General features: G+C 40.2%; 1 protein-coding gene, 2 long non-coding RNA genes and 2 other non-coding genes across 14 annotated transcripts; 3 read left to right on the plus strand and 2 right to left on the minus strand.

Moving 5' to 3' along the window:
• The first annotated feature begins 544 nt into the window (after positions 1-544).
• On the plus strand, positions 545-2,396 carry LOC115785204 (uncharacterized). Its single transcript, XR_004020331.1, has 5 exons — positions 545-793; positions 1,179-1,246; positions 1,423-1,483; positions 1,672-1,729; positions 1,933-2,396. It is a non-coding gene; the product is annotated as an uncharacterized LOC115785204 (long non-coding RNA).
• On the plus strand, positions 1,525-1,598 carry LOC115785311 (small nucleolar RNA SNORD49). The gene has a single exon (XR_004020347.1). It is a non-coding gene; the product is annotated as a small nucleolar RNA SNORD49 (small nucleolar RNA).
• Positions 1,764-1,833, plus strand: LOC115785310 (small nucleolar RNA R38). Its single transcript, XR_004020346.1, has one exon. It is a non-coding gene; the product is annotated as a small nucleolar RNA R38 (small nucleolar RNA).
• fbf1 (Fas binding factor 1) lies at positions 2,087-16,513 on the minus strand. 10 transcript variants are annotated; one of them, XM_030736707.1, is made up of 33 exons: positions 16,398-16,513; positions 15,989-16,043; positions 15,818-15,848; positions 15,652-15,696; positions 15,510-15,550; positions 15,367-15,409; positions 15,230-15,280; positions 15,007-15,148; positions 14,799-14,879; positions 14,637-14,684; positions 12,315-12,440; positions 12,090-12,219; positions 11,747-11,886; positions 11,561-11,654; positions 11,011-11,475; positions 10,852-10,917; positions 10,689-10,759; positions 10,138-10,479; positions 9,954-10,003; positions 9,825-9,875; positions 9,604-9,729; positions 9,398-9,498; positions 9,061-9,267; positions 8,806-8,913; positions 8,510-8,649; positions 8,277-8,395; positions 7,502-7,624; positions 7,230-7,406; positions 6,864-7,040; positions 6,646-6,783; positions 6,466-6,565; positions 6,265-6,380; positions 2,087-2,247 (listed from the first exon to the last, which is right to left on the minus strand). In XM_030736707.1, exons 4-33 carry the CDS (start codon positions 15,682-15,684, stop codon positions 2,164-2,166), a joined length of 3,690 nt encoding a protein of 1,229 aa, XP_030592567.1. In that variant the 5' UTR covers positions 15,685-15,696; positions 15,818-15,848; positions 15,989-16,043; positions 16,398-16,513; the 3' UTR covers positions 2,087-2,163. The 10 variants fall into 10 exon arrangements, with proteins under 10 accessions (XP_030592567.1, XP_030592564.1, XP_030592559.1 ...); XM_030736704.1 differs by having other exon boundaries at positions 9,825-9,872; positions 15,510-15,555; XM_030736699.1 differs by having other exon boundaries at positions 15,510-15,555.
• Positions 16,514-19,057: 2,544 nt separating this feature from the next.
• Positions 19,058-19,741, minus strand: LOC115784585 (uncharacterized). Its single transcript, XR_004020282.1, has 3 exons — positions 19,719-19,741; positions 19,548-19,599; positions 19,058-19,386 (listed from the first exon to the last, which is right to left on the minus strand). It is a non-coding gene; the product is annotated as an uncharacterized LOC115784585 (long non-coding RNA).
• Positions 19,742-23,211: the final 3,470 nt, after the last annotated feature.

The following is a 23,211-nucleotide window of genomic DNA, read 5'->3' on the forward strand; positions in this document are numbered from 1 at the left end:
AGCCCTACACAAGCGAAACTGAATACGTGTGCGCACAGTTTTGCAAGAAGTATTTAAAATAAATGAATAAATGCTACAGTCTAGAAATACTCTATTACAAGTAAAAATCCTGCATCATAACAAAAACGTACAGCATAAGTAAACTAAAAGTACCCTATTTATGATGCAGAGTCTTGTGAATTATGAAATACTTTATGAGTAATTCACTCATACTGCTGGTCAGCTTAATCTATAACATAGCATTTATTATTTATATTATTAATATGATTCTGCGACAGTAATTTAGCAAATGCTTTGAAATAAATGGAAAATTAAAGTTGCGTTCAAAAACATAGTGAATTAGAAAATTTGATCATAAACTGTTTAGGTCGGGTTCACAGTAATGAACACGTAGTTATCTTAAAATAATAACATAATATTTTCAAAAGGTCCTATTCCCTTTTAGATTGACTGCGTAATGAACGAATGCCATATTACCGACTAGTTTTGTGGGATGTTACTTTTTTCATAATCATGCCCGGTTATTGTGTACTTACACAGTTTCGGGGTGCATTTATGGAAACTGCAAAAATATTTGTATAAGTTTTAACTTTTTCAACCACACCCAATCACGATCACGTGGGACGTGACGTGTACGACACATAAAAACGTTATCACGCGAGATTTCCTTCCTTCTTCTCTGGGAGGTAGCGAAAGGCAGACAGGAATTTTCCTGTAACCATGCAGTTTAAGTTTGTCTTGTTATATTTATGTATAAATCCTGAGTTTGCTGCAGATGACCCGCCATGAGCAGGTAAGACTTTGAGGAGCAGTTAATGAGACTTCACATGTGCGGAAGTTTGAACTGTGCGAGTGCGCTAGCCGTTAGCTGTCCTTTAGCCGGGCGAACACGTGCAGGGAGTCCACGCTGCTGAGGAAGTAGAAAATTGGTTGAGTAGGTGTTTTATTTAAGTCAGAATAGAATGCCTTTATTTGTCAGGCATGTACATTGAGATTGGAGGGCCACTCTTGTTCAGTGCTATACATTAGAATGCATTAAAACATGCATTAAGCTCCCTGGGATGTAGAATAGAAGCACGGCGAGTTTGATTGAAAGTTTGCGTGTTAAAGTTGACTTGCTACACCAAGCTGTTTATGTCCTGTTGGAGCATCGCTAATTAATGGTTTAACTTACACAGGTTCGGATGATGCAGAGGGACGCCCATCTTCCCGCAGGCCACACGGCGAAGTTTTTTCTTGATGAAAGGTAAAGCTGCTGAACACTTGCCCGTATTTGTGTCAGTGCAGTGCAAATGATGAGCTTGTTATCCCTGTCCGAGAAAACAAACCCGTGTGGAAATCCATAGTATCTGAGCTGCTGCAGGTTTATTAGTGAAACCGCACATTGCTGATGAATTGTCATTAATTGACCTGTTTTTGCAGATTCGTGGTTCGTCTGTTCTCCTTCCCGCTGAGGGCCAAAAGGAGGATCCACAGTGTAAAGGTTCGTACTGCACTATTTCTTGTGATCACTGTTGCTATTTGTTCAGTGATGAAAACTGCTGCATAGGAAGTGCCGTCTGATGCGATAACTGACGATAACAAGAGCTGTTCTGAGAATGTGTGAAACTCTTTTGTTTCAGCCTGTGTGATCTGAGCACTCTGTGATATAGATGTGGTTTCTTGATACAGATGCTGCAGTAACAAATAAGATTGATGGATGGTTCTGAAGACGGCAGGTCCTGAACAGGTAAATGCTGCGAGATTTGAGTAGTTTATATAGTGAAAGCCAGTGATGATACAAGTTATCCCTGTCTGAACTCAAGTGTGGAGTCATGGTAACCTGAGGCTTGACTGCAGATGAATTGCTAGCAAATCTGTGCCTGAATGTTGTATTGATCTTGTTGTATTGTAATAACTTTTTTTTTTTTTTTTAATTTTGTAACTTAACAGATGGAGGCGGCGTGGACGCAGAATCAGCGGACACAGCATTGTGGCATATTGCTCACGTGACAGTTTGGACCCAGAAACTTAACCACTTAACCGGATATTAAAGATGAATGCCATGTTAAACCTAAAACATGTTTTTAATAAAACTAAGATTTGGTATAAAATGTAATTCCACATTCAAATATAGAAAATAACAACTCCAGATATGCTGGGAGAAGGCCCAGCATGTGTTGGTCAATCTGTGTTGAACGATGTTCTGTAAGATTTCTTTTTCAGATTTTCTAGAAAGAACTGCTCCTCTTGGAGATATTCACGGTCCTGTGGGCAGAAAAAGATGGACAGTCACAAATTTGAACGCTTAAATACTTCATAAATAATTGCAGTCATTGCTGGCCAAAGTGTGACTATATTTAAAAGCTGTGTGAATTGAATCGAGTTTCCAAATCACAATAAAAGCCTATATTCTACTCATGTTTATCTGAAATAATTTCTTTTGGATTATTTGCTGTGGTTTCATTTTTCCAACAGTTGAGGGATGGAGATTTCTTTATTAAAAAAAAAAAAAAACTGCATTAAAAGTGACTTTAATGCAAAGTTAAATGAACTGAGTTTGCACTGGTTTATTCGTTCTAGGATAAATGCAAAACTAAATTTACAGGTTTACTGAATGTAAACTGCTCACAGTTTGCATTTTTCCAGCTTTCCTCCCTGCCTTCAAATATGCTAGACTTCAATAATATAGTAACTCTCCAGTCTTACTGACCAAAACACTGGTGATTTCTGCTTCCTGTTATGTTGTAACTGGAAACCCTCTGAACCCTACGCTCTAACCTGATGTGCACCCCCCCACAACAATTGTGATTGGCCTGTTCAGTACAGTGGATTCCTCCTGTACACTGGACTGGCTACTTTTTACTGCGGTTGTCTCAGTATAAGGAATAACGATCTCAGCACCAATAAAAGGACTCAAATGTCAGCAAATTCCTGGAGGGCGATGAGAGAAAGGAAAACTAGAGGGTCAAATAAGTTTGCACCTCAAAAAAGGAAAAAAAAAAAAAAAAAAAATCGACCACAACAGAGTGAGGACAAAGGAAGGAGAAAGTCCCAGCATTTAATTTTTTTCCTATGAGCTGGCATCACATGCAAAACTCCAGGACACAACCACACAGTAATTAACACGTCATCTTCTACCAAAATAAATGTCAGTATTGTGCCAAAAAGTGACATTTTTATGTGTAATATCTGTTTATATTGGTAAATAGACTAGTTGATAGGATTTATGAAGGGCTTGTATATAAAATGAAGAAATGACCTGTTTTGCAAGCATCTTTATGACTGTTATTGTATCTACATTATAATCAATCCAGTCATTTTTGACCACTTCAAATATCTTTGCAGAACTGTAATGTTATATTTGTTGCAATTTCTGCAGCCCTCTTGGCCAGATCTCTCTTAAAAAAGACATTTTTAATGTCAATGGCAGTTTTTACCCTGATAAAGAATATATACAGGTCACTTTGCCGCAAAGTGTTTGCAGCTTCTACCTTGTGACAGGAATGACTTGATCTTCATGTGAGACATGTTTGACCTACGTTTCACAGATTATAGGCCAAAAAAGTCATTTACAACTGTTTAAATACAGCCAGTCATTTTTGACAAATACAGGAAATCACCTTTTGGGAGACAATCACTTTTTGGCACAACTTCGGCTGCTTATGTAGGGCTCTGGTACACACACACACAAACACATACACAGCCCGCTGCTTTATCTGCAGCAACTGTTACTTTCAGATTGTATTATGTGTTTAACCTCTTCATATTTTTTAAATTAAAGTGTTATCTCCCTTTGTAAAGTCAGTTGCTCTGCTGCCATTAGACTAATTGTGATGGTCAGATGCTCTTTCATGTCAACACACATGGGAAACCCTGGGTTAACTTAGTGAGCTGATAACCAGCTTTGTGTGACCTCTTCTCTTGACTACCCAGTCTTTTAACATTTTTTTTTTCAAATTCTAAGTTGGTAGACCTATAAATATCCTATCCTATCCTACAACCTATCATTGTAAGTCGCTTTGGATAAAGGCGTCTGCTAAATGTAATAAAGTAAAGTAAATATGGCAATAGGGCAGTGTTGGACTATATTCACCATGCAAATCTTGGGCCCCAATTCTAATTTTGTTTGGCCATTTACATTGTTGTTTTTACCCCATGTAGATAATATGAGATTCCTGTTTGAACCAGGGCTGGACTGGGACAAAAAAAAAATGGGCCCTGGCATTTTTGGCTTAGACCGGCCCCTCATAATTAGCGGAGCACAGCTGACTAGTAATTTATGTATGTGGGGTTACAGAGCAGTGCGACATGGAAAAAAATTTAATTCATAAATTACTGGTTAAAGTCATTGGATTCAATCTTGGCATTATTATATAACAATCACAAATAATATTCTTACCATGTCAATATCCAAGACACTGAATACCAAATATCTCTTTAATCTTTAATCATTGCAACTTAAACAGTAACAGAAATTAAAAATAACTATTTCAAACTAAACAGCTAAATAAATTTTCAAACTTATATTGCTTACTTTGTAAAAACATACAGTGAACAAAACCTGAGAGTCAAGAACTTCCTAAGAGGAAAAAAGAAGGATCCATGAAAGGGAGCTGTTTCGTGAGTCCTATCATTGATTTTATGTAATTTGGAATACTACATTTAACTGAATAATATAACTGATGTTAATATTAAAAATATCCTCTCACCTTAATGTAGTAGGAGCTTCTGAAGCAATTCACTATTCTCTGCAACTCTGTCAATGACAATATCTGTGAGGATGTCCTTTTCTGTGGCCATTAACATAAAAGCCTCTAACTTGTTTGCAGATAAGCTGGTCCTCAGTCTGCTTTTAATGAATTTAAGGGTTGAAAATGAACATTCACAGGCTACCTGGGTCACCGAGAGGGTCAGTAAATACTTGTATGCAAGACCAAGAAGATGATATGCATCTGCGAGCAAGTTGAATCTGAGGAGAATTTGGTGACAACACGGGCAGTTTTTGCAGGAGACACAGCTTTTGTTAATTTTCATCTCCTCCTTGTTTCCATCAGGTCCATCCTCCACAGTCCTGGATGCATATTCTTCCAGTGGTGATTGTTTGAGCCTTTCCCACTGGCTTGCCAAGCTTTCCAGTTCTGACTGCAGGTTGTCAACTGTTGCTGAACTGTCAAATTTAATCAGGCACCTGCTGAGATCTTGGAGTGCAGAATCAGGAAGAGCACTTGGTTTGATTTGTGGAAAGTTTTTGGGGTCCAGAAATGATAAGTCGGCATATAGACTGCCATGTGCCAGGAATCTTCTCTGAATGGCCTCAATAACTGTGTCCATTATTGGGTTGTGGACTTTTACTTTATAGGTTTCCAATGCATCACTGGATGTCTCATCCTGGGACATCTCTCCGGGCATAGAGGATGTCCATTCCTTCTGTTTGCAGGTACTTTGACAATGGTGTTGTCTCCTCAAATATTCTCATGAATAATTGAGCTGTAAGGATCGCCTCATAAGAAGCGCACAACAGTTGTTGAACGCAGTTTTTTTAAACGGTATTTTTTGTTGAGTTATTACTACACAACAGTCACTCTTGCACCTGACAGTAAAAACCTGACAGTTTTTCATACCTTTAGTATGAAAAACTAAAACTAATATTAAAACTAATGAAAACTAAACTGAGTTTAGTCCACTGTCTATATTGAATATGAGCCAATGGGCTGCTCCCTCTAAATTGTGGGCCGGTCTCTTAGAAGAAAAAAAAAAAAAATCAGCATCGGCTCCTGAGGGCTGTCGGCCCACTGGGCAAATGCCCATTACGCCCGATTACCAGTCCAGCCCTGAACTGACCTCTGTACTCAAGAGAACAATTAAAAATATCACACACAGAATGCTGCTGTATAGAAGAAACACAGATGCCATGAGTCTATGATGTGCAGTGGAAGTGAGCTATTTTTCTGGGCAGGTTGATGACTAATTACTAAATCATACACATTGGCTGCTACTTCTGCACAGAGGTGGATGTGGATTTGGATGCCAGGGGTGGTGGGATGAGGATGTGATTAGTTTCACTGAAACAGATTTCATCTAAAAACAATCACTGTCTTAATTTAGGATCACATGGAAGTGGTCCAAATCAGAGGTAAAACCTTGTTTGTGCAGTTCATACAGTCAAAAAAAATAGATTTGAGTCACATGTGAGAGAGAGAAAAACTGAGCTTGTGAACTGTTGCTTCTGTTTTGGGGATTTCTGACATCTGCAACTAAAAATGTGCGATCTTAGGTGCTCACCTTTTCTGCAGCATATTTCCACAGAGCCAGATTGGCCTGAAGTTCCATGGACTGAGAGCTGGTAAATGAAACTGGAGGAGGAATATTCAGGGTTGGAGGCAACTCTGAAACCGAGTCTACAGGGAGAATAACAAAGGCCAATTAGAGATCACAGAAAATGTATGACTTTAACTAGTAGAGAAGATAGATTGTCAGCCTCACCTGGTAAAACTGGGGTGACGATTTGTGGTAGAGGTGCAAGAGAAGGATTTTGTCTCAGCCTTTCTGTGTCTTTCTGCAGATGATTTAATCGTATTTGCTCCTATAACAAGTGTTAAATTAGCACCACAGAGTCACCATTTATGTGCTTCATAAAGCAGAAGCCCAACGTGACACACATACCTTCAGCATTCGCTGTTCCTGCTGCCTCAGGTGCTCGGTTCGGGTGTGAATATTTCTCAGTCGCGCCTCGTGCTCGGCCTCCACAAGTTTTGCGTCGTGCAGCGCTCGTTCCCCCTCCTCATACTTCTCTGTCGCAAGCTGCGAAAAACATAGTGTAGGGCAAATATCACACGCTGGATACTAAACAACATGCAGGGATCAGTGTAGTGTGAAATTACCTTGCTGAAGGCCTCGACCTCCTGGGCTCGTGTTTTGAGTCTCAGGGCTGTGCTACTTAGTCGTTCTTTCTCTCTGTCCAGCTCTTCTCTTAGTCGTTCCAGAGTCTCTCGCTCCTGTGCCAAGGCCAGCTCCTTCTGTTTCAGCTCTGATGTGCGAAGCTTCAAGTCAGCTTGCTCCTACAAATAAATAAATAAATCAATCAGAGAAAATTGCATTTTCTGTGTCCTTTGAGGGCTAAAGGGCTTACCTAGATTTAGTTGAAAAAGTGCTATAAACAGTTTTAAGCTAATTATTTCTCTGAATCTGTTTTTTTACCCCAAGTTAGAGAAGCAAAATTGATCTGAAGGCACCACTGAGAAGCTCACCTGCGCCAGACTTATGATAGAGCCTTCCCTCTTCTCCAGGAGACTGCTGACCTCACGCTCAGCCCTTTCATGCCTCTGCTTCTCCTGGGCGTGGAAGTGGGCCCACTCAGCTGCCAATTTCCTCCTCTCATCTGCGCAGTGCTGCATCACTGACTTCTGCTCCTCCAGTAACACACTCTAAAATGCAGAGAAGGTCAAAGAGGCGAGCCAAGGTGAAGCCGAGTGAAGTCGGCGCAAATATCTGCACTGCTGCGGACGTTTGTCAGCCTCACCTTGGCTCTTTCCAGCTCCTCTCTCTCCATGCTGATCTGCGTAGTGAGGACACGCCGCTCTTCTTCCAGGGTTCTTTGGGTTGACTCCGCTTTGGCTTGCTCTGCTGTCATCTTCCAGCGCTCCTAAAGCATGCAAAAATAAATGGCATCTTCAGTCTTTAAGAAGACGAGTGTCGGTATATATTTTAGTTGTTTCAGTTAATCAGGCCAGAAGAAAGTTCTTTTAACTGCAGTTGTATGTTTTTGGTTATTGTGCAGCAAAATGAGTTTTTGGCTTTATTTTGTCAGCATAAAAACTGTTTTTGTGGGTGCAAGCGGACCACTTCAAACCAGACTTCTTTACACTCCTAGCTGTGCATACTTTCTATCTGTGTGAGACTTTGCTGATGCAGGATGACCATCTTGTGTCTTGTTATTCTGCTCAGTTTGCACAGCTTGTTTCTCTTGTTATGATTCTTGTTAAACATGAACCATATTTCTGTTAATTCATCCATGTTTGGTCTTATTGGTTAATCATACACTCAGCCATATATCTATAGAATCCAAATGTTTATCTGAAACGTCGGCTCTTGCTTTGGTACTTGCTGTGTGGTAAAAATATCTCTCTCCAATATTTCTTAATACACAAGGGGAATGTTTGGAAATCAAAAGTATACTGCGCATTTTCTGTTGACACACTATTGCAGCAGGTTAATAATTGCTATTTCTAAGCAAATGCCAGCTCCTATAAAAGCAGTGCATGACCTTGGTTTATGCTGTTATTTCTCATAATCACCTTCTCAAGCTGTCTCTGCTGCTCTTTAAGCTGAGCGTCCATCCTGGAAATTATTTCCTTCAGGTAAGCTTTCTCCTCTGCCATGGCTTTCTGCTGCTGGGTCAGATGACCCTGCATTGCTGAAACAGACACGCACAGAATGACCTTAACTCACTCGCACCGTGAGGCCATCATGTTCTTAGACAATTTGCATTTTGACCCATTTGTACAAAGTGTGTATCTGTGTAAAGTACTTCGAAGTTGCTCGTCTCTGTGCCGTGCCTCCTGCTCCAGGCCGTGAGCGGTGTGTTCGTGTGTGCTCTCCACCCGAGAGGAAAGCTCTCCAAGACGAGAGGAGACCTGCTCCATTTTTTCAATCACCCCTGCGACAGACCTGGACAAAGGCAGTGGAATTAAAAAGTTTTTGTATAGGAAAAGGTTGCAAATAACATTCTGGTGTTCATCTATCTGCACTGAACACACAGAAAAGAAGACAAACAAAAAATTAAATGTGTCATTTTAAACTGGACTCGTCATTTTCATGACTTACCTGGTCTGAGACGTTGCACTTGTAACAGCATCAATCTCCTCATCCTTGAGCCTCTTCAGCCTCTGGATCTGATCTTCATAGTCTCTTTTCATCTCCAAGATAGATTTTCTGAACAGCAATGTGACAAATATCATATATCCATAACTTTACAGCCAGTAAATGTGTTGCAAACTGTAGAAAAATAAAAAACATGTAAAGCTGAATTTGCTATTGCTTTCATTTAATACTCAATCTCTGGCCATAAAACAGGTTTACCTCTGAAGATCTCTGAGTCTCTCCACCTCACAATCTCTTTCCTGCTGCGCTTGGGCCAGTTTGCGCTGGTACTGAGCCTGGAGCTCGGAGCGTTCCTTCTCAGCCGTTCGCGTTACCGTTGCCAGGCGTTCCATTAGGTCTTCACACTCGTGCCGCGCTTGAGTCTCCCTCTGGGTTACCGAATCCTCGAGCAGTTTCATACGAGCCCTGAGAATGCACAGAAAGATTTGCAGTACAGACATAAGGTGCTATGAATGATATAGTGTATGTTAAAGATTTTGAATTTCATGTGCTAAAAAACCATATAGTGAATTTATGTGGTCTAAAAATGAACTACTTGTGTGTGTTCTCCAGGAGCTCCATGTCCTGTTTGTGCCGCTGCTGGATGCTCTCCAGAATCATTTGGCTTTGGTCTCGCTCCAGCTGCAGCGTCTTGACCTGGATGATAACACGATTAACTTTAATGCAAGGTGAGTTCACTGCAGTCACCCACCCCCCAAAATTACGGTAACAATGCCACCCCCCCACCCCATCAGCATATACCTGTCCCTCCAACTGGATGATGCGGGCCTGTAAAGCCTGATAGTCTGCTGGATGTTCTTTTTCTTTAAGTCTCTGCAGGAGTCCTGCATCAACACTGCCTAGGCCCAGCAACTGAGTCTGCATCAACTTTGGAAGAAGAGTGGACAAATTAAGAACAAACCCAGCAATAAATCTGATGATTACGTCTATAAGTAGGTCTTCATAGGTGAGTAGAGCGTTACCTGGTTTTGCAGGAGTAGCTGCTGCAGACTGTCTGCTGAAAATGATGCCTGCTCCAAAGAAAAAAATAATTTTTTTAAACGTTACACATTCAATTTGAGTTGTGACCCCCTTGAAGAAGGTAACAATACCTGTTGTTGGAAAGCAGCTGATGTGTTTTGCATTGGATTTTGCTGTGGGACTGCAGGAAAGAAAAGAAAACATGAGAGACAACCACACCGAGCTGCTTACATTTGATATCAAAGCGCTGGAGTGAAATGATCCTGTGTCTGACAGTACTTCACTGAACTCAGCCATTTCCCTGAGATCACCTACACCACAGTGTGCCAGGCAGTGAAGTAGACCGGGGGCTGGGCAAAGGCAGTTGTTGCAGGGTTTCATTTGAAGCCTGAACGGGCTCCCTTAGCACCTGGGATCCCTTACTGGAGCAGTGGGGTTTGGACTGTGGCTGGGGGTGGCTAATGCTAACAGCAGAGGCTGGGAAGGGATCAGTAATAGAGTAATTTGAAGCATGAGGTGAACTAAGAGTTGGTCCAAAGTCTACTTCAGTATGGAGTGGGTTTGTTGAGGACGATGTTAAGGTGGAGGGGTAATACTGGCCTTTGGGTGTATACTCATTAACTATAGAAGGAGAGTGTAAGGGAGAGTGAGTTTTATCTGTACGAGAAGAGGAAGACAGAGTTTAGTGAAATATTAGCTCATTATTAGCAGAAATTTAAGCATGACACAATACAAGGTAGGATCAGGTATTAGATTTTTTTTTTTTAATCATAGAGGTGATTAAAATTAATTAACAAAATTGCAACGATCGAAGGGGCAGAGAGCTATAAGAATGTGTGATTTTAATAAAATGCAATAATAAATACCTTGCTTAGGCCTTTCTTCTCTGACAGGGGTGGAATAAGCAACAGGGCTGGAGCTTTCAGGCAAAATGTTACTACAAAAAAATATAAGAAAATTAAAAAAAATAATTAAAAAAGACCAAATCACTAACATGGATTTAATTGACTTACACAACAAACGCCTCACCTTGTTTCCTTGATTAATGAAAGAATGTCTTCTTTGCCTTTGGGAGTTTGTGACATTACTTGTTTACTAAATATGAGATGAGGTTATCAATCATTACTGAGGAACACATTCTTACTGTCAGTGTAGCATTTCTGTTATTGTCTTCTAATTGTACAGTACCTCACAGTCAAGCCAGGATCCATTTTTTCTCCATGGCCAAAAGAGTCTTCCTGCTTGGAAGCTTTTGCTTTTGTGCTTGACGCTGACATAGCTTTCTTCCTGCTCAGTACCCCAGCTAACGAGTCATCCTCATCATCCTCTTCTTCCCTCTGGGTTCTGGAAACCTCAGGCTTGGCCTGTTTCATGGTATTGTCAGTTGGGGCTGCACTTTCTTCTGGTGTTTTTTCAACAGATGTGGGATGGCTACTGGTGAATGAGGGCTTTCTCTCCAGTAAAGGAGATGAAGGGGTCTTTGAAGACCTTGCTGGAGTCTTTGTCTTACTGGTGCCCTCCTCTAAATACTCGGGCTCATCATCTGTCTTGAGGCCGAGCCAGTCGGCTGAGTTGCGGTGGCGTGAGGATGTGGGGGTGGTAGGCTTTGGTTTCTTTTCTGGTGTGGAGGCACTGATGTCCTCAGTAGAAAATCTGATCATAAGACAAAAAGGTTAATTCTGTGCTGCTGAAAGTGGCAGGTACAAGGCAAACTCTAAATAATAAAATTTGGGCACACCTGACAGACTGTCTGCGAGATTGACGCCCTTCAGAAGCAGACCCCAGCGTCGGCTGATAGGATCCAAATGTGAGGTTGTCTTCTAAATGTGACTCTGATAATTGGTAATATGAGTAACCACTTCATTGTTTTAAAACGGTATTTAATTACAGCTCAGTTAAGGAGAAAACTGTGGTGATCCATCACCTTTCCCGGCAGACGTCTTCTCCTGAGACTGAAACTCGTTCTTCCCCTCACCCGTTGGTGGTCGCTCGAGAAGACGCGGTGGCGTGAAACTCTCCAGAATCTCATCGATTCTAGTACGAGTTCTCTGAGGGGCATCGACTCTGAGAGCAACAGGGAACAGAGATGACGCACAAAAGCAGTTATGCAAAACAAACTAGGATGAGGTTGGTTTGCAAAGTCAGGGTTTGGTTATGTTTTTAGCTGCAGCCCAAAGCACTACCACAGTAATTATTCATCATTTGAGTACTATAAATAAGGACAGCAATGAGAGCGAGAAAAAAAAAAGTAAAAACATAGCTGTTACCTTTCCTTGGCAGACCAAAGCGGTGTCTCTTTTTTCTTGGGATTGTTTTTATCACTGTCAAATCCGAGTGCATCCATTAGGTCGTCCTTATCATCCTCAAATGTAAGCTCCCCTTTCTTTGCTGCCTTAACTGATTAACAACGAATAAACACACATTCAGCAATTGATGATTATTTGAAGAAAAAAAAAAGGAACCTGAAGAATCCTGGTACATTTAAGGCTTACTTGTTTCATTCTTTAGCATGGGAGATGCTGAGGGAGATGGCACTGATTTTTCAGGTTTGGTGAGGCTAGATTTCAAGTCAGGCTTTGATTCCTCTGGAAGCAAATCATTCAGGGGGTCGTCGAGATCTGCAGAGGAAATAAGAGTCTTTACTCTTTTTTGTAATCTGGGCCCCAAAGTGTAAAAACAAACAGGAAAACATTTTAGATCTATACACAACATATTTTTAAAATATCATTTACAAAAATATACACAATTCTGAGTGCATATACTTGTATACTTACTTAAAAAAATTTTTTTCACCTATTACACCAATGTAACTCATAACTGTGTTTTGTTGGAGTGGATCCATTAACTGACAATTCACAGTTGTAAAATGTACCCTCATGGCCACTTTAATAGGTTACCTCTAATCAGCCAATCACATGGCAGCAACTCAGTGTGTTTACGTATATAGGCATGGTCAAGACGACCTGCTGAAGTCCAAACTGAGCATCAGAATGGGGAAGAAAGGTGATTTAAGTAAGTTTGAACGTGGCATGGTTGTTGGTGCCAGATAGGCTGGTCTGAGTATTTTACAAACTGGGATTTTCCCACACAACCATCTCTAAGCGTTACAGAGAATGGTCTGTAAAAGAGAAAATATCCAGTGAGCTGCAGTTCTCTGGGAGAAAAAGCCACAGGTTAGAGGACAATGGCCAGACTGCTTTGAGCTGATAAGAAGGCAACAGTAACTCAAATAATCACTCATTACAACCAAGGTATGCAGAAGAGCATCTCTGAATGAACACGTAAAACTCTGAAGCAGATGAGTTACACCAGCAGACGACCACTCCTGACAGCTAAGAACAGGAAATTGAGGCTACAATACACACAGGCTCACCAATAACTGGACAACAGAAGATGGGAAAAACATTGCCTGATCTGATGAGTCTGTGACATTCGAATGGTAGGACCAGAACTTGGTGTAAACAACATGAAAGCATGGATCCATTCTGCCTTGTATCAACAGCTCAGGCTGCTGGTGGCGTAATGCTGTGGGGGATATATTTTTGGCACACTTTGGGCCCCTCAGTACCAACTAAGCATTGTTTAAATACCACAATCTACCCGAGTATTGTTGCTAACAATGTCCATCCCTTTATGAGTACAGTGTACCTGTCTTCCGATGTCACAAAGCTCAGATCATGTTAAACTGGTTTCTTGAACATGGCTGCGAGTTCACTGTACTCAAATGACCTCCACAATCACCAGATCTCAATCTAGCAGAACATCTTTGGGATGTGGTGGAGTGGGAGATTCACATCATGGATGTGCAGCTGATAAATCTGCAGCAACAGTGGGATGCTATCATGTCAATATGGAGCAAAACCTCCGTTGAACGTCTCCAGCACCTTGTTAGATCTGTGCCATGAAGAATTAAAGCAGTTCTGCAGGCAAAAGGGGGTCCAGCATGGTGTACTTAATATATACTTACTTTGTTAAGTACAGTATATAAGAACACAGCAAAGCATTTTCTTTGTGCGTACATATGCACTGCAAATTAATGAGGATTCTTGAACACCATCATGAAAATGATCCTTTTCAATCATTTACTGAACAAAATATCAGCATAAACATTCGGCTGTGGAAAAAAAAAAAAAAAAAAAAAGGGCATCACAAGCTAGTATTCCCACCTTTAGCAGAAATTAATTATTTTAGGTGTTTTGCTTGTCTGTCAACAATCCCTGACATTTGCTTGCTCAAATAATGTCTCAGCTTTCTTGATTGCACGGCCCAATTCCAATTCTCCTGCAACATCTTAATAGGATTAAAATGTGCCTCAGCGCTTTGACTAAATACTTTTGAGCCATTCCTTTGTGCTTCAATCCACTTTAAGTCTAAACTTCAACTTCACTCTTTAACATAATGCAGAATTCATTCACCTGACTTAATAACTGCAAGCCAGTCAAACAATTAGCTGCAGATCCTGTGATGAGGTTTCAGGGTTCCTGGGGACTTTTTTGTATTAATTAAATAAAAAAAAAAAAAAATTGCTTTTAGATTGACTTGGCTGTGATGCTGTTCCTCTAAAAAATGTAGCTGATTTCCTTACAGTGGAACAGTTCATTTCAAATAATTTGGAGATCTTTAAGTCTTTTGTCCAAAGTCACTGCCATAAAAATGTGACTCCAATTTCTCCAGAATACCTCCAGATTTGTTCATTGGTGTGGGATAGCAAACTTTTTATAGTGTGCACCTCCACTGTTGAAACTACCCATAAACACCCACTGATATTACTGAACTGCAAGTACAGGGCTAAACACATATCAATACTAATGTACCTTTAGTGTAAGGAGTCTGATCAACACCTTCATCCTCACCACCACTGTCTGAGTAAAAGCAGCATTTCGAGGGAAACAAAGCAAAGCTACAAGTCAACAAGACATCCCACCTTTTTCATATATATATGAAGCGCAGGCACAGACATGGTTGGACTAACTCACCAGAGAAAGTGAACTTCTTATAACTCCGTGATGTGGTCACAGGTGCAGAGTTCGGCTTCTTCCCCCCTCTGGCGGGTTCATCTGAGTGAAGCGAGGCAGACAAAGCCTTTTCTGATTGCTGCTATTAATGTAAAACTTCAAAGCTGATAATAATGTGCAGCTAATAATGAGAAAGTAATTTATGCAAGAACACTCTGTACTGAATTACCTGCTCCCTCTGGTTTTCCATTACTCTCGAGCACAGCAGAGTATTTCTTTGGTCCTTCATTAACAAGTGGCTTTGTTTGTGCAGGAGCTGAACTGGGCTTTTTCTTTGATGCAAAGAGGTCAGCATCCATATCATCTATGTCCTGTACAAGGACGGAGAAGAAAAATGAAAAGCGCACCAAGTGAACTTTGCTTCTGCTATTGCACCTCAGTTAACAGCCTACCTTCATGCTCTTGAGTATGTCACCAGGATCAGCCGCTGACACATCTGAGTCCTTGGACAAAGAAGAACAAGACAAAATAAATGCCAAAAGCAAAAAACACACTGTAAAAATTACCTTTCACATATTTTCCTACATACCTCAGTGTCCACACCATCCATCTTTACCTCCTCTGCTAGCATGCTGAAGATATAATTAGTAGCAGATGAGCAAGAAAACACACATCAAGAGTTGTAACAATTTATAACCGGCACAATGTAGCTCCCAAATTCTTCAAACTTACCTATACATAGGTCCATCACGCGTTGCTTTCCCCCTTACTGGCTGTTCTGGTCAGCAAATTATTACAAGAAAGCATTATGCCACACTTTTATATAATGATAGACATTAATGCTGATAAACCTGCAGAAACTGTTCTCACTTACTGTCATCATTAAGCAAGCTGTCAAGCAAATCATCTTTGAATGAACCTTGGGAAAGCAACAAAGGCATACACTTAAGATGTACTGCTGCTGGCTATATTTTTATCTGTGCTGTTAGACACATTCTGCAGAGTTCTTTCAATAATTTAGAAAGAAAAAGAAAACTTACTTTTAGAGGCTTTGCTCTTCGGCTTTGTAGCCTGCGAACAGCAATGAATATAAGTTTACAAAGCGCACAGCAGAAAGTCATTAAAAAAAAAAAAGAAAAACCCTCACATTATTTTAATGAAACCCGCCACCCCCTGATAAAAACGGCGAGTGAAGACACAGTTTGACTCACCATGTTCAATCTGTGCTGGCTGCGTTACAATCTGGGAGCAGCCATCGAGCTAACGCTGCAACAGAACAGAATACATCTTTATTGCCATTTTTTTAAGTTTATTTGTCATTTTACCGTCACTGTTAGCACCTCTAGGTTTGACAGCAGCATAAAATGAACACAGATAAGCGCCTCCTGTCTCCACTGGGAACCACTCCTGTGACTGGTTTACGTGGTCGCGCATTTATACGGCTAGTTGAATTTAGCGTTTAGCATCTTTAAAGTTGACCAGAAGACTAACGGTAAAAATCACACCGCCATCACACACACCATGTTTTAACAGAAGGTTGCACCTTAGCCACACTGCAAGCCAAAGCTAATTCGTGTTCCAGTGGAAAGCCTGTGATTGCAATTAAATGCAGCTACGTACAAAATAAGTAGAAAACCACGAGCTTCAGTGTTAGGACGATTTAGTGTAAGAGTAGCGGTTGCCACAATCGTACCGACCGGCATAACATACATTTCCTGTTTACTGTTGGAGGTGCATTGTGGGTAGAGTAGTTTTAATGCAGCGTTTGGGGAAAAGATGTTTCAGAAAAAGGCGTTTGTTTTGGGCTGTGCTTAAAAATGAAGATACGTAGTCGTTTTGAATGTGTGCTGACATTTTTAACCAAGGTGCTAAGGCCTGCTTAGTGAGGTCTGCCAAAGCAGTTTACCAGCAGGTGGCACCACAGCTTAGAAAATGACTCAAAGCAAATCAATTACCATAAAATTAAAGAGCAAAGCAATATTTTAAAATAATTTTACTACTGCTACTGCTCTACTACTACACCAACTACTACGCCCACTAATACTACCACTAATAATAACAATAATAAACTGCTAAAGGTTTTCTCACTTTTTTTGTTACCAGAGTCTATCTCTGTGTTGGTGACAGTTTGGCAACCTGTCCAGGGTGTACCCTGCCTCTCGCCCTCTGTGATCCTGAATTGGATAAGTGGAAAAAGATGGATGGATGTAAGCTTTATATCCATATGGCATTTTCTAACATAGGTCCAATGCTTAACATTTGATTTAACTGTAAAAAAAAAAAAAAAAAATGTGATGATTTGTGTGGACTGAGGTTTAGCCTGCATGCCTATTCAGGAAGACAACCTGTGCTTTAGGGAACAGTTAAAAACAATGAATAAACAAAGATTAAAAAAAAAAAAAAGGGCAAATCACCCTTTAGTAAACACATTCCTCAAAGCCAACAACTCGACTTGATTTCATATTTATTATAGTATCAAAACATGGATAGAACATGAGGTCTGTACATGCCTGATATTGTTTCCTCTTTGCTGAATTGGTGAATCAGACGGGAGCAGTTAACAGAGGTGTTTCCTTCCTCTGCTGACAATGTTATATTATGTTGAGTGTTTAAAAAGCACAAATCCAGCATTGTCAAACTAACAAGTGATAGTTTGTGCAGTTTGCCTGTCACAAAGTTACGAGAATGTGCATGTCACATTTTATTCATTTTGTAAATGTTTTGCTGTCCACATCAGCTGATCGGTATACTTTGCAGGAGTTCTCTGTTTATTGTAATATCAGCTGACATTTTAAAAGTTGGTGGGAGGCAAAAAAAAAAAAAAACACACACACACACACACACACTGAGTATTTCACACTTTGGTAATCTGTGTTGGAGTGGAAAATAAATACTTAACTGATCTGAAAATCCCTTTATTAAATCACCAAGGTATGAAGCAGTTACTATTATTAGTGCATTTGAGGGACAAACTTTACTGATGTTCAGTAGCACACAGCAGAGCATAAATGCCTTTTAATGGTTTATTCAGTCACTGGGTTTCCTCTGGGAGAACAGCATAAAGCTTTAATGTTCACATGCCATATACAGTGCAATTATATGACATCAGCCCCATATTTTAGAAGAAATGAGGCCACTTGTGAAATGCTGAGATGCATCCTGTTTATGGTCTAGCTCTCTGCATGCAAACATTTAACACAACCCACATGCAAAAAAGGCAGGAAAACAGTTCCTGTGAATTTTACTTTTACATGTTTTGTATGGCTCAAAAGATTTATATCTCATACTGTGATTTACTCGTGAAAGAGGCAACACTTGCAGTGGAGCAAAATTATAAGAACTGACTGTCAATCAAATAAACATTCTGTTGGATTCAAAATGTGAAAGGAGCCATTTTCATGAGAAAATCACAAGTGGCAACTTGGGGGGCTCAAAAATGAAGCCAAGGAAGTGCCACTCACTGCAGTTCCTCAAATGACCAGTAGAGGCTGACTCCAAAGGTGAGTCAATCCACAGACATTGCCATGTTAAAATATTCAATTTTACCGCAGATATAAATATGTTTACAGCCTTTTGCAAAAAAGTTTTGGCCTCTGTAGCTAATTTCTGCATTTGTGACATCTGTACAGGGATTGAATTTTGCTCTAACTCGCCCATTTCAATTTGGCTGAGGCTATCCAAAATTAGCATCTCATTGAATAACAATTTGGCACAAGTTTGCAAATAATTGTCATCTAATTTATAAATGAGTCTGAACCGGTCTGTGCCGAAGACCGGAACTAGTCTGTCAGCTATCTTCAAATCAGCTGGTTGCCAGCTGGTTGGATTCTTGTTATATTCCTATTTGAAAGCACAGGTTGCTGAGCATCTATGTTATTTTGCAGTTAAATCACCATTTTGGAACAACTATGTCACTATTTATGGAGGAATTTCTGTTTCAAATCAATGAAGTTCTGACTAAACTCTGAATGTCAGTAGACTACAAGAGATTTGCAACAGAAGGCAAAAGTTTTTGACTGCGAGTAGTCGCAGACCCGGCCCCCGCCTTCAAAGCAACTATTTCAAAGGCAATGACAATTAAGTTCATTGCACACCATTGCAACAATTTTGGTTGTGCCGTTTTGTCCAACCATTAATGTGATGGAAGCATAACAAGAAGTCTTTTTGCAGTCACTGGAGTCACCCCCCCCTGCTGGTCATTAGAAAGAATACAAGTTTGGATTCACTTTCCAGATCTGGAAGCTATGTGCACTGTGAATGAATGAGACATAAGCTTTGTAAGATTTAGTAAAACATACATTTATTTGCTATTGGAGGGATGTTTTTAATCTATTTCTTTAACTAATGGGAAATATTTGTATTTGTCAAAGCAAAAATACCCGACAATCAAAGAACACATTGTGGCATTGTATCATGTAGAGGCACATTTTTGTCACGTTAAAACCTGAAAAACCTGATCATATGTCACAAGCTGAAGATACAGTTTGACTCTAAAGCAGACAGCAATATCAGTGATGTCGTAAATTAAGCCTTTGTCCAGTTTCCTCTTCCGAGCTGAAATGTATCCATGTTCACTCAGTTGCTGTTTCCTTTCCAGTAAAGAGAACATCTGCTGGACAGATAGGGGGAAGCCATGATCAAAACAAGCCTCATTGTTTTTGTAGCCCTCTATTTTTCTTTGTTTTTTCACTCCCGGTGGGAGCCTTACTGTGAGCTGCCAAATGCAGATGAATTAGAATCAGATCACTGAGAGAATACAAAGAAGATTACATGAAGTCTCTCCTGTAGTATCCGTGGAACAAGTCTTGACATCAAGAGGCCACTGGAAAAACAAACAAACAAACAAAAAAAGAACACAGAACAAATTAAAACTTGTTTTCTGGCTTATTCTATTTAAAATTGAAAAAAAAAAAAAAAAGATAAAAATCAGCTCAGGCTCACCAGGTTTGTGATAACAGACTGGCTACAGGGGAGGATGAGCAAGTGATTAGAAAACGAATACTGAAATATCAGATGCAAAGTGAAGAATGATGGAGGGGAAACAAAATAAACAACACACCCTGACTCAGCTGAATACACCTGTCTCCAGAAAATGATTCACGAAGCCAACACGCTGTGGTTGAGTACGCTGGTCAGCTACTTTATTAAGATCCTTTACACCGGTATTTAACAGTGTGGTTCCAGGAAGGTGATGTATTTATACTACCCCTCCAAAGAGACGATGGATTGCTGTTCTGCCCATGAATCATTTAGCAGTGTAACAGTGAGTACTCAAAAGCCAAATGTGGGGCAGGCATCGCTGGTCCTTATGCATCTTTCTAAGATTTATAAAAGTGATGGAAACTCCTCCAGTTTCCTCACAACAAGATTTTATTTGCAGGTGTTTTAGAGATAACAGAGGATTTGGCGTGATCTTTGAATCTCTGTTTGAAATATGGAGCCTGGAATTTCAGATATGTTGGAATGATTTTTTTTTTTTTTTTCCTTTTTATTGCGGAATTGATTTAACAGTGGGGTGTTTCCTTCCTCTGTCATAACAGACTGAACAGCACAAATCCAGCACCCGTTAGATTATATCTGTTCAGGAATGTGTCAAAATACATGTAAGTTATGATTTTTACAAATTCTCCTTTGATAAAGCTAACCGAGGGTGCGTGCCGCATGTCACTTTTGCTGGAAATGATTTTGTAATGATTTTGAAATGCGCAGCGTTGCCACAAAGTGTGATGTTTACATTTTTATTACTTTATAGGCAATAATTCACTGTTAAAGCAAATGCTACATGATGTGTCTAACTCACATAAGCAAACTAAATGAATTCATCTAAACTAAGGAGGGGTTCTCCACTTAAAATTTCGGTTTGCAATGGCTGATGACATTTTAAATGATGGGTGGAAGTTGGAAAAACAACATCAACATTTCAGACTTTGGTCATCTGCATTGGAGAGGGAAAAAAATTCCCTCACTTATGCAATTTCCAGTAAAAAAAAAAAATGGAATTATAAACACTGTGAAGCACACAGTTTGGTCCTGACATGGTGCAAGTTGCAAAGTCATGAATATTATTGGCTAATAACAATTCAGAAGAAATAAAGTCATCCTGACTCAGCTAAAGTCAGGATGCAGCCCTCATAAAACAACTCTGCTAAGGCGGCCTGTGACCTACATGAAACCTCCACCCTGTGCTTGGGTACAGGTTTAGTCTTTTACACAGCGATCTTTTACATTTGCATTTAACAGTGTGGTTCCAGGAAGGCAATGTATTTATAATAACCCTCCGAGGAGACGGTGCATTGTTTCTTCTGCCTCTGAATCATTTAGTGTTAGCAGTGTAGCAGGGAGTACTTAAAAGCCAAATGTGGGGCAGGCGTCTTGGCTCTTTATGCATCTGTGTCTCTGCAGCATGCTCCACTGCTCCACTTTCTCCACTTGTCTGAAGCCCCTTTGTAAACCCCTCAACCCACACACACACACACACACACTGGTGTATTAGCTTTAAGTATATTGTAATATTTATACTTTTGTCTGCATTTACTTTTTGATTTACAACATTTTGTATATGTCAAGTTCTGTAGTGTGGATTGCATTTGGATCCGTTAACACTGACCATATAAATACTGCCAAATCCTAGATCTAAAAATACTGGGTAATCTTCACCGCAAACTCCTGAAGGTTAAAGACAGAAGTTTTCAAAATCTAGATTTTTAATGATTCCTCATTAAAAGCAGGATTTTAATGAGCGATGGAGGTGTGCAGTAATTTATCAGCCTGTAAACAGAGGACATTTTTCAAGGCTGCACTAATAACACCCAATCAAGCTTCTCTCATGTCAGGACAGCAGAAGAACGACATGCATGTCTGACGGTTAAGTTAAATTATGGGAGCTGTTAATGCTGAAACTTTGGAACTTGGCCAACGCCAAGCACTAAAGAAGCTGTCAGATCTTGCTATATGCTGCTTTTTAATCTGTCATTTGTAAGTTCTCAAACTTCATGAAAAGGCAGTGCATTGCACATTTCCTCAGTCTGTTTTCCTCGAGGTCATTTCCTTATGTTTTCTTACCCTGTCATTTTTCTGCTTCGGTTCCTCCATCGCTCTTCATGTATGGCACGTCTCTCTCAAATTCCTCTCTCTGCCTGTGGGAGGTGATACATAACAAGTGCACAATGTACACCTTTATCATCACAAATTCATAAATGGTTAGGAAAGATCTGCAGGATGAAGAACGTGCATACGTTCAAATAAAAACAAAAAAAAAACAAAGATGCTTTTTTTCCTGTTTGTTTGCTCTCAATTGTAAGCTTAGATGCTGCCGTGCTCCATGGTGCTGTAGCCACATGGTGTTTGCTATTGCAGTGTGAGTGGGTAAGCTGGGCCAGGGGGCTGAGATGATTGCACTTTGAGTCAATTAGTAGCCATGAACTCGAGAGCTCTGATGTTTTTTCTCCTCCTTTCATGTCTCCATTAAAAAAGCTGGAATACACTGTCGTTACGTAGCCAGCCACTTAATCCACCACGCTGTTGCTCAAGGCAAACCCTAAAATAATCACATGGCTGATTTCAAATCAATGAAAATCAGTCTCTCCCGCTCTCAACTGTCTCTCTCATATGAAACAGATAGATTTTTGTGTTTTTTATGTGCTGAAAGTAGGCATTTTGTGTTTCTGTCATGGCTCTGGGTAACACCCCCCCCTCCCTTTGGTCTCAAACAAAATCTAAAAACCAAATATTGACAATAAAAGGAGTATGAATGCAAAAATAAAGCACAAAATTTCTAGTGAGCACTATTCAGTGGTGTCAAAATTCAAGCGGTGGTTTACGACGTTATACTCACGGTTTGATTTTGTTGGAGAACCTCTGTCGCAGGATGAGAGCGATGGTGGTGAGGACCATCATAGTCGTACACATGGCTCTGTCCCAAGGATCTCCTGCCTTGGGAAAGCTGGTGGTTCAGAGCACTGAACCGTCTTCCGCCATTGAAAGGCTTGAATGGTAAAAGGCAGAGTTTGTGGTGTAACAATCTGACTATTCCTGCCTTGGCTCTCACACATGATTGGGGAGATTACCATGGAGGATTAGCTTGGATCAAGGAGGGGGGTTAGATCTCGCTGGCAGGACTATGAGGTAAACAGAGCATGCTGTGAGTTGTCTAAAAACAGCCCACACTTACCACCATGTCATTAGCACAGCAAGCTAAATCCATCTCTACAGTATATTGTCTTTTTTGTTTGGTTAAGGAAGGGCTTAATTTTTTAAGGGGGGGGGCAATAGGGTAGCTTCACAACGTGCACCTAAAGATCAACATTCCAATCAGCTTACAATACTTTATAACTGGATTATCTAGTTCAATATTATTGTCCTCAAACTTACCTTAGGAATCATTGGATGTTTACAAGATAGCATGGGACTGATTCTAAATATACCAAAACCAGAC

Source organism: Archocentrus centrarchus, chromosome 8, assembly GCF_007364275.1.
Source record: "Archocentrus centrarchus isolate MPI-CPG fArcCen1 chromosome 8, fArcCen1, whole genome shotgun sequence".
NCBI lineage: Eukaryota > Metazoa > Chordata > Actinopteri > Cichliformes > Cichlidae > Archocentrus > Archocentrus centrarchus.

What these genes read in the sequence shown, in the direction of transcription:
- fbf1 (XM_030736699.1), bottom strand. An exon ending in CAGCTTGCTTAATGATGACA is followed by an intron (nt 15,556 to 15,651) that starts GTAAGTGAGAAC and finishes TTTGCTGACCAG; the next exon opens with AACAGCCAGTAAGGGGGAAA. An exon ending in TCAGACTCCTTACACTAAAG is followed by an intron (nt 12,441 to 14,636) that starts GTACATTAGTAT and finishes TTTCCTCTGCAG; the next exon opens with ATCTCGACGACCCCCTGAAT.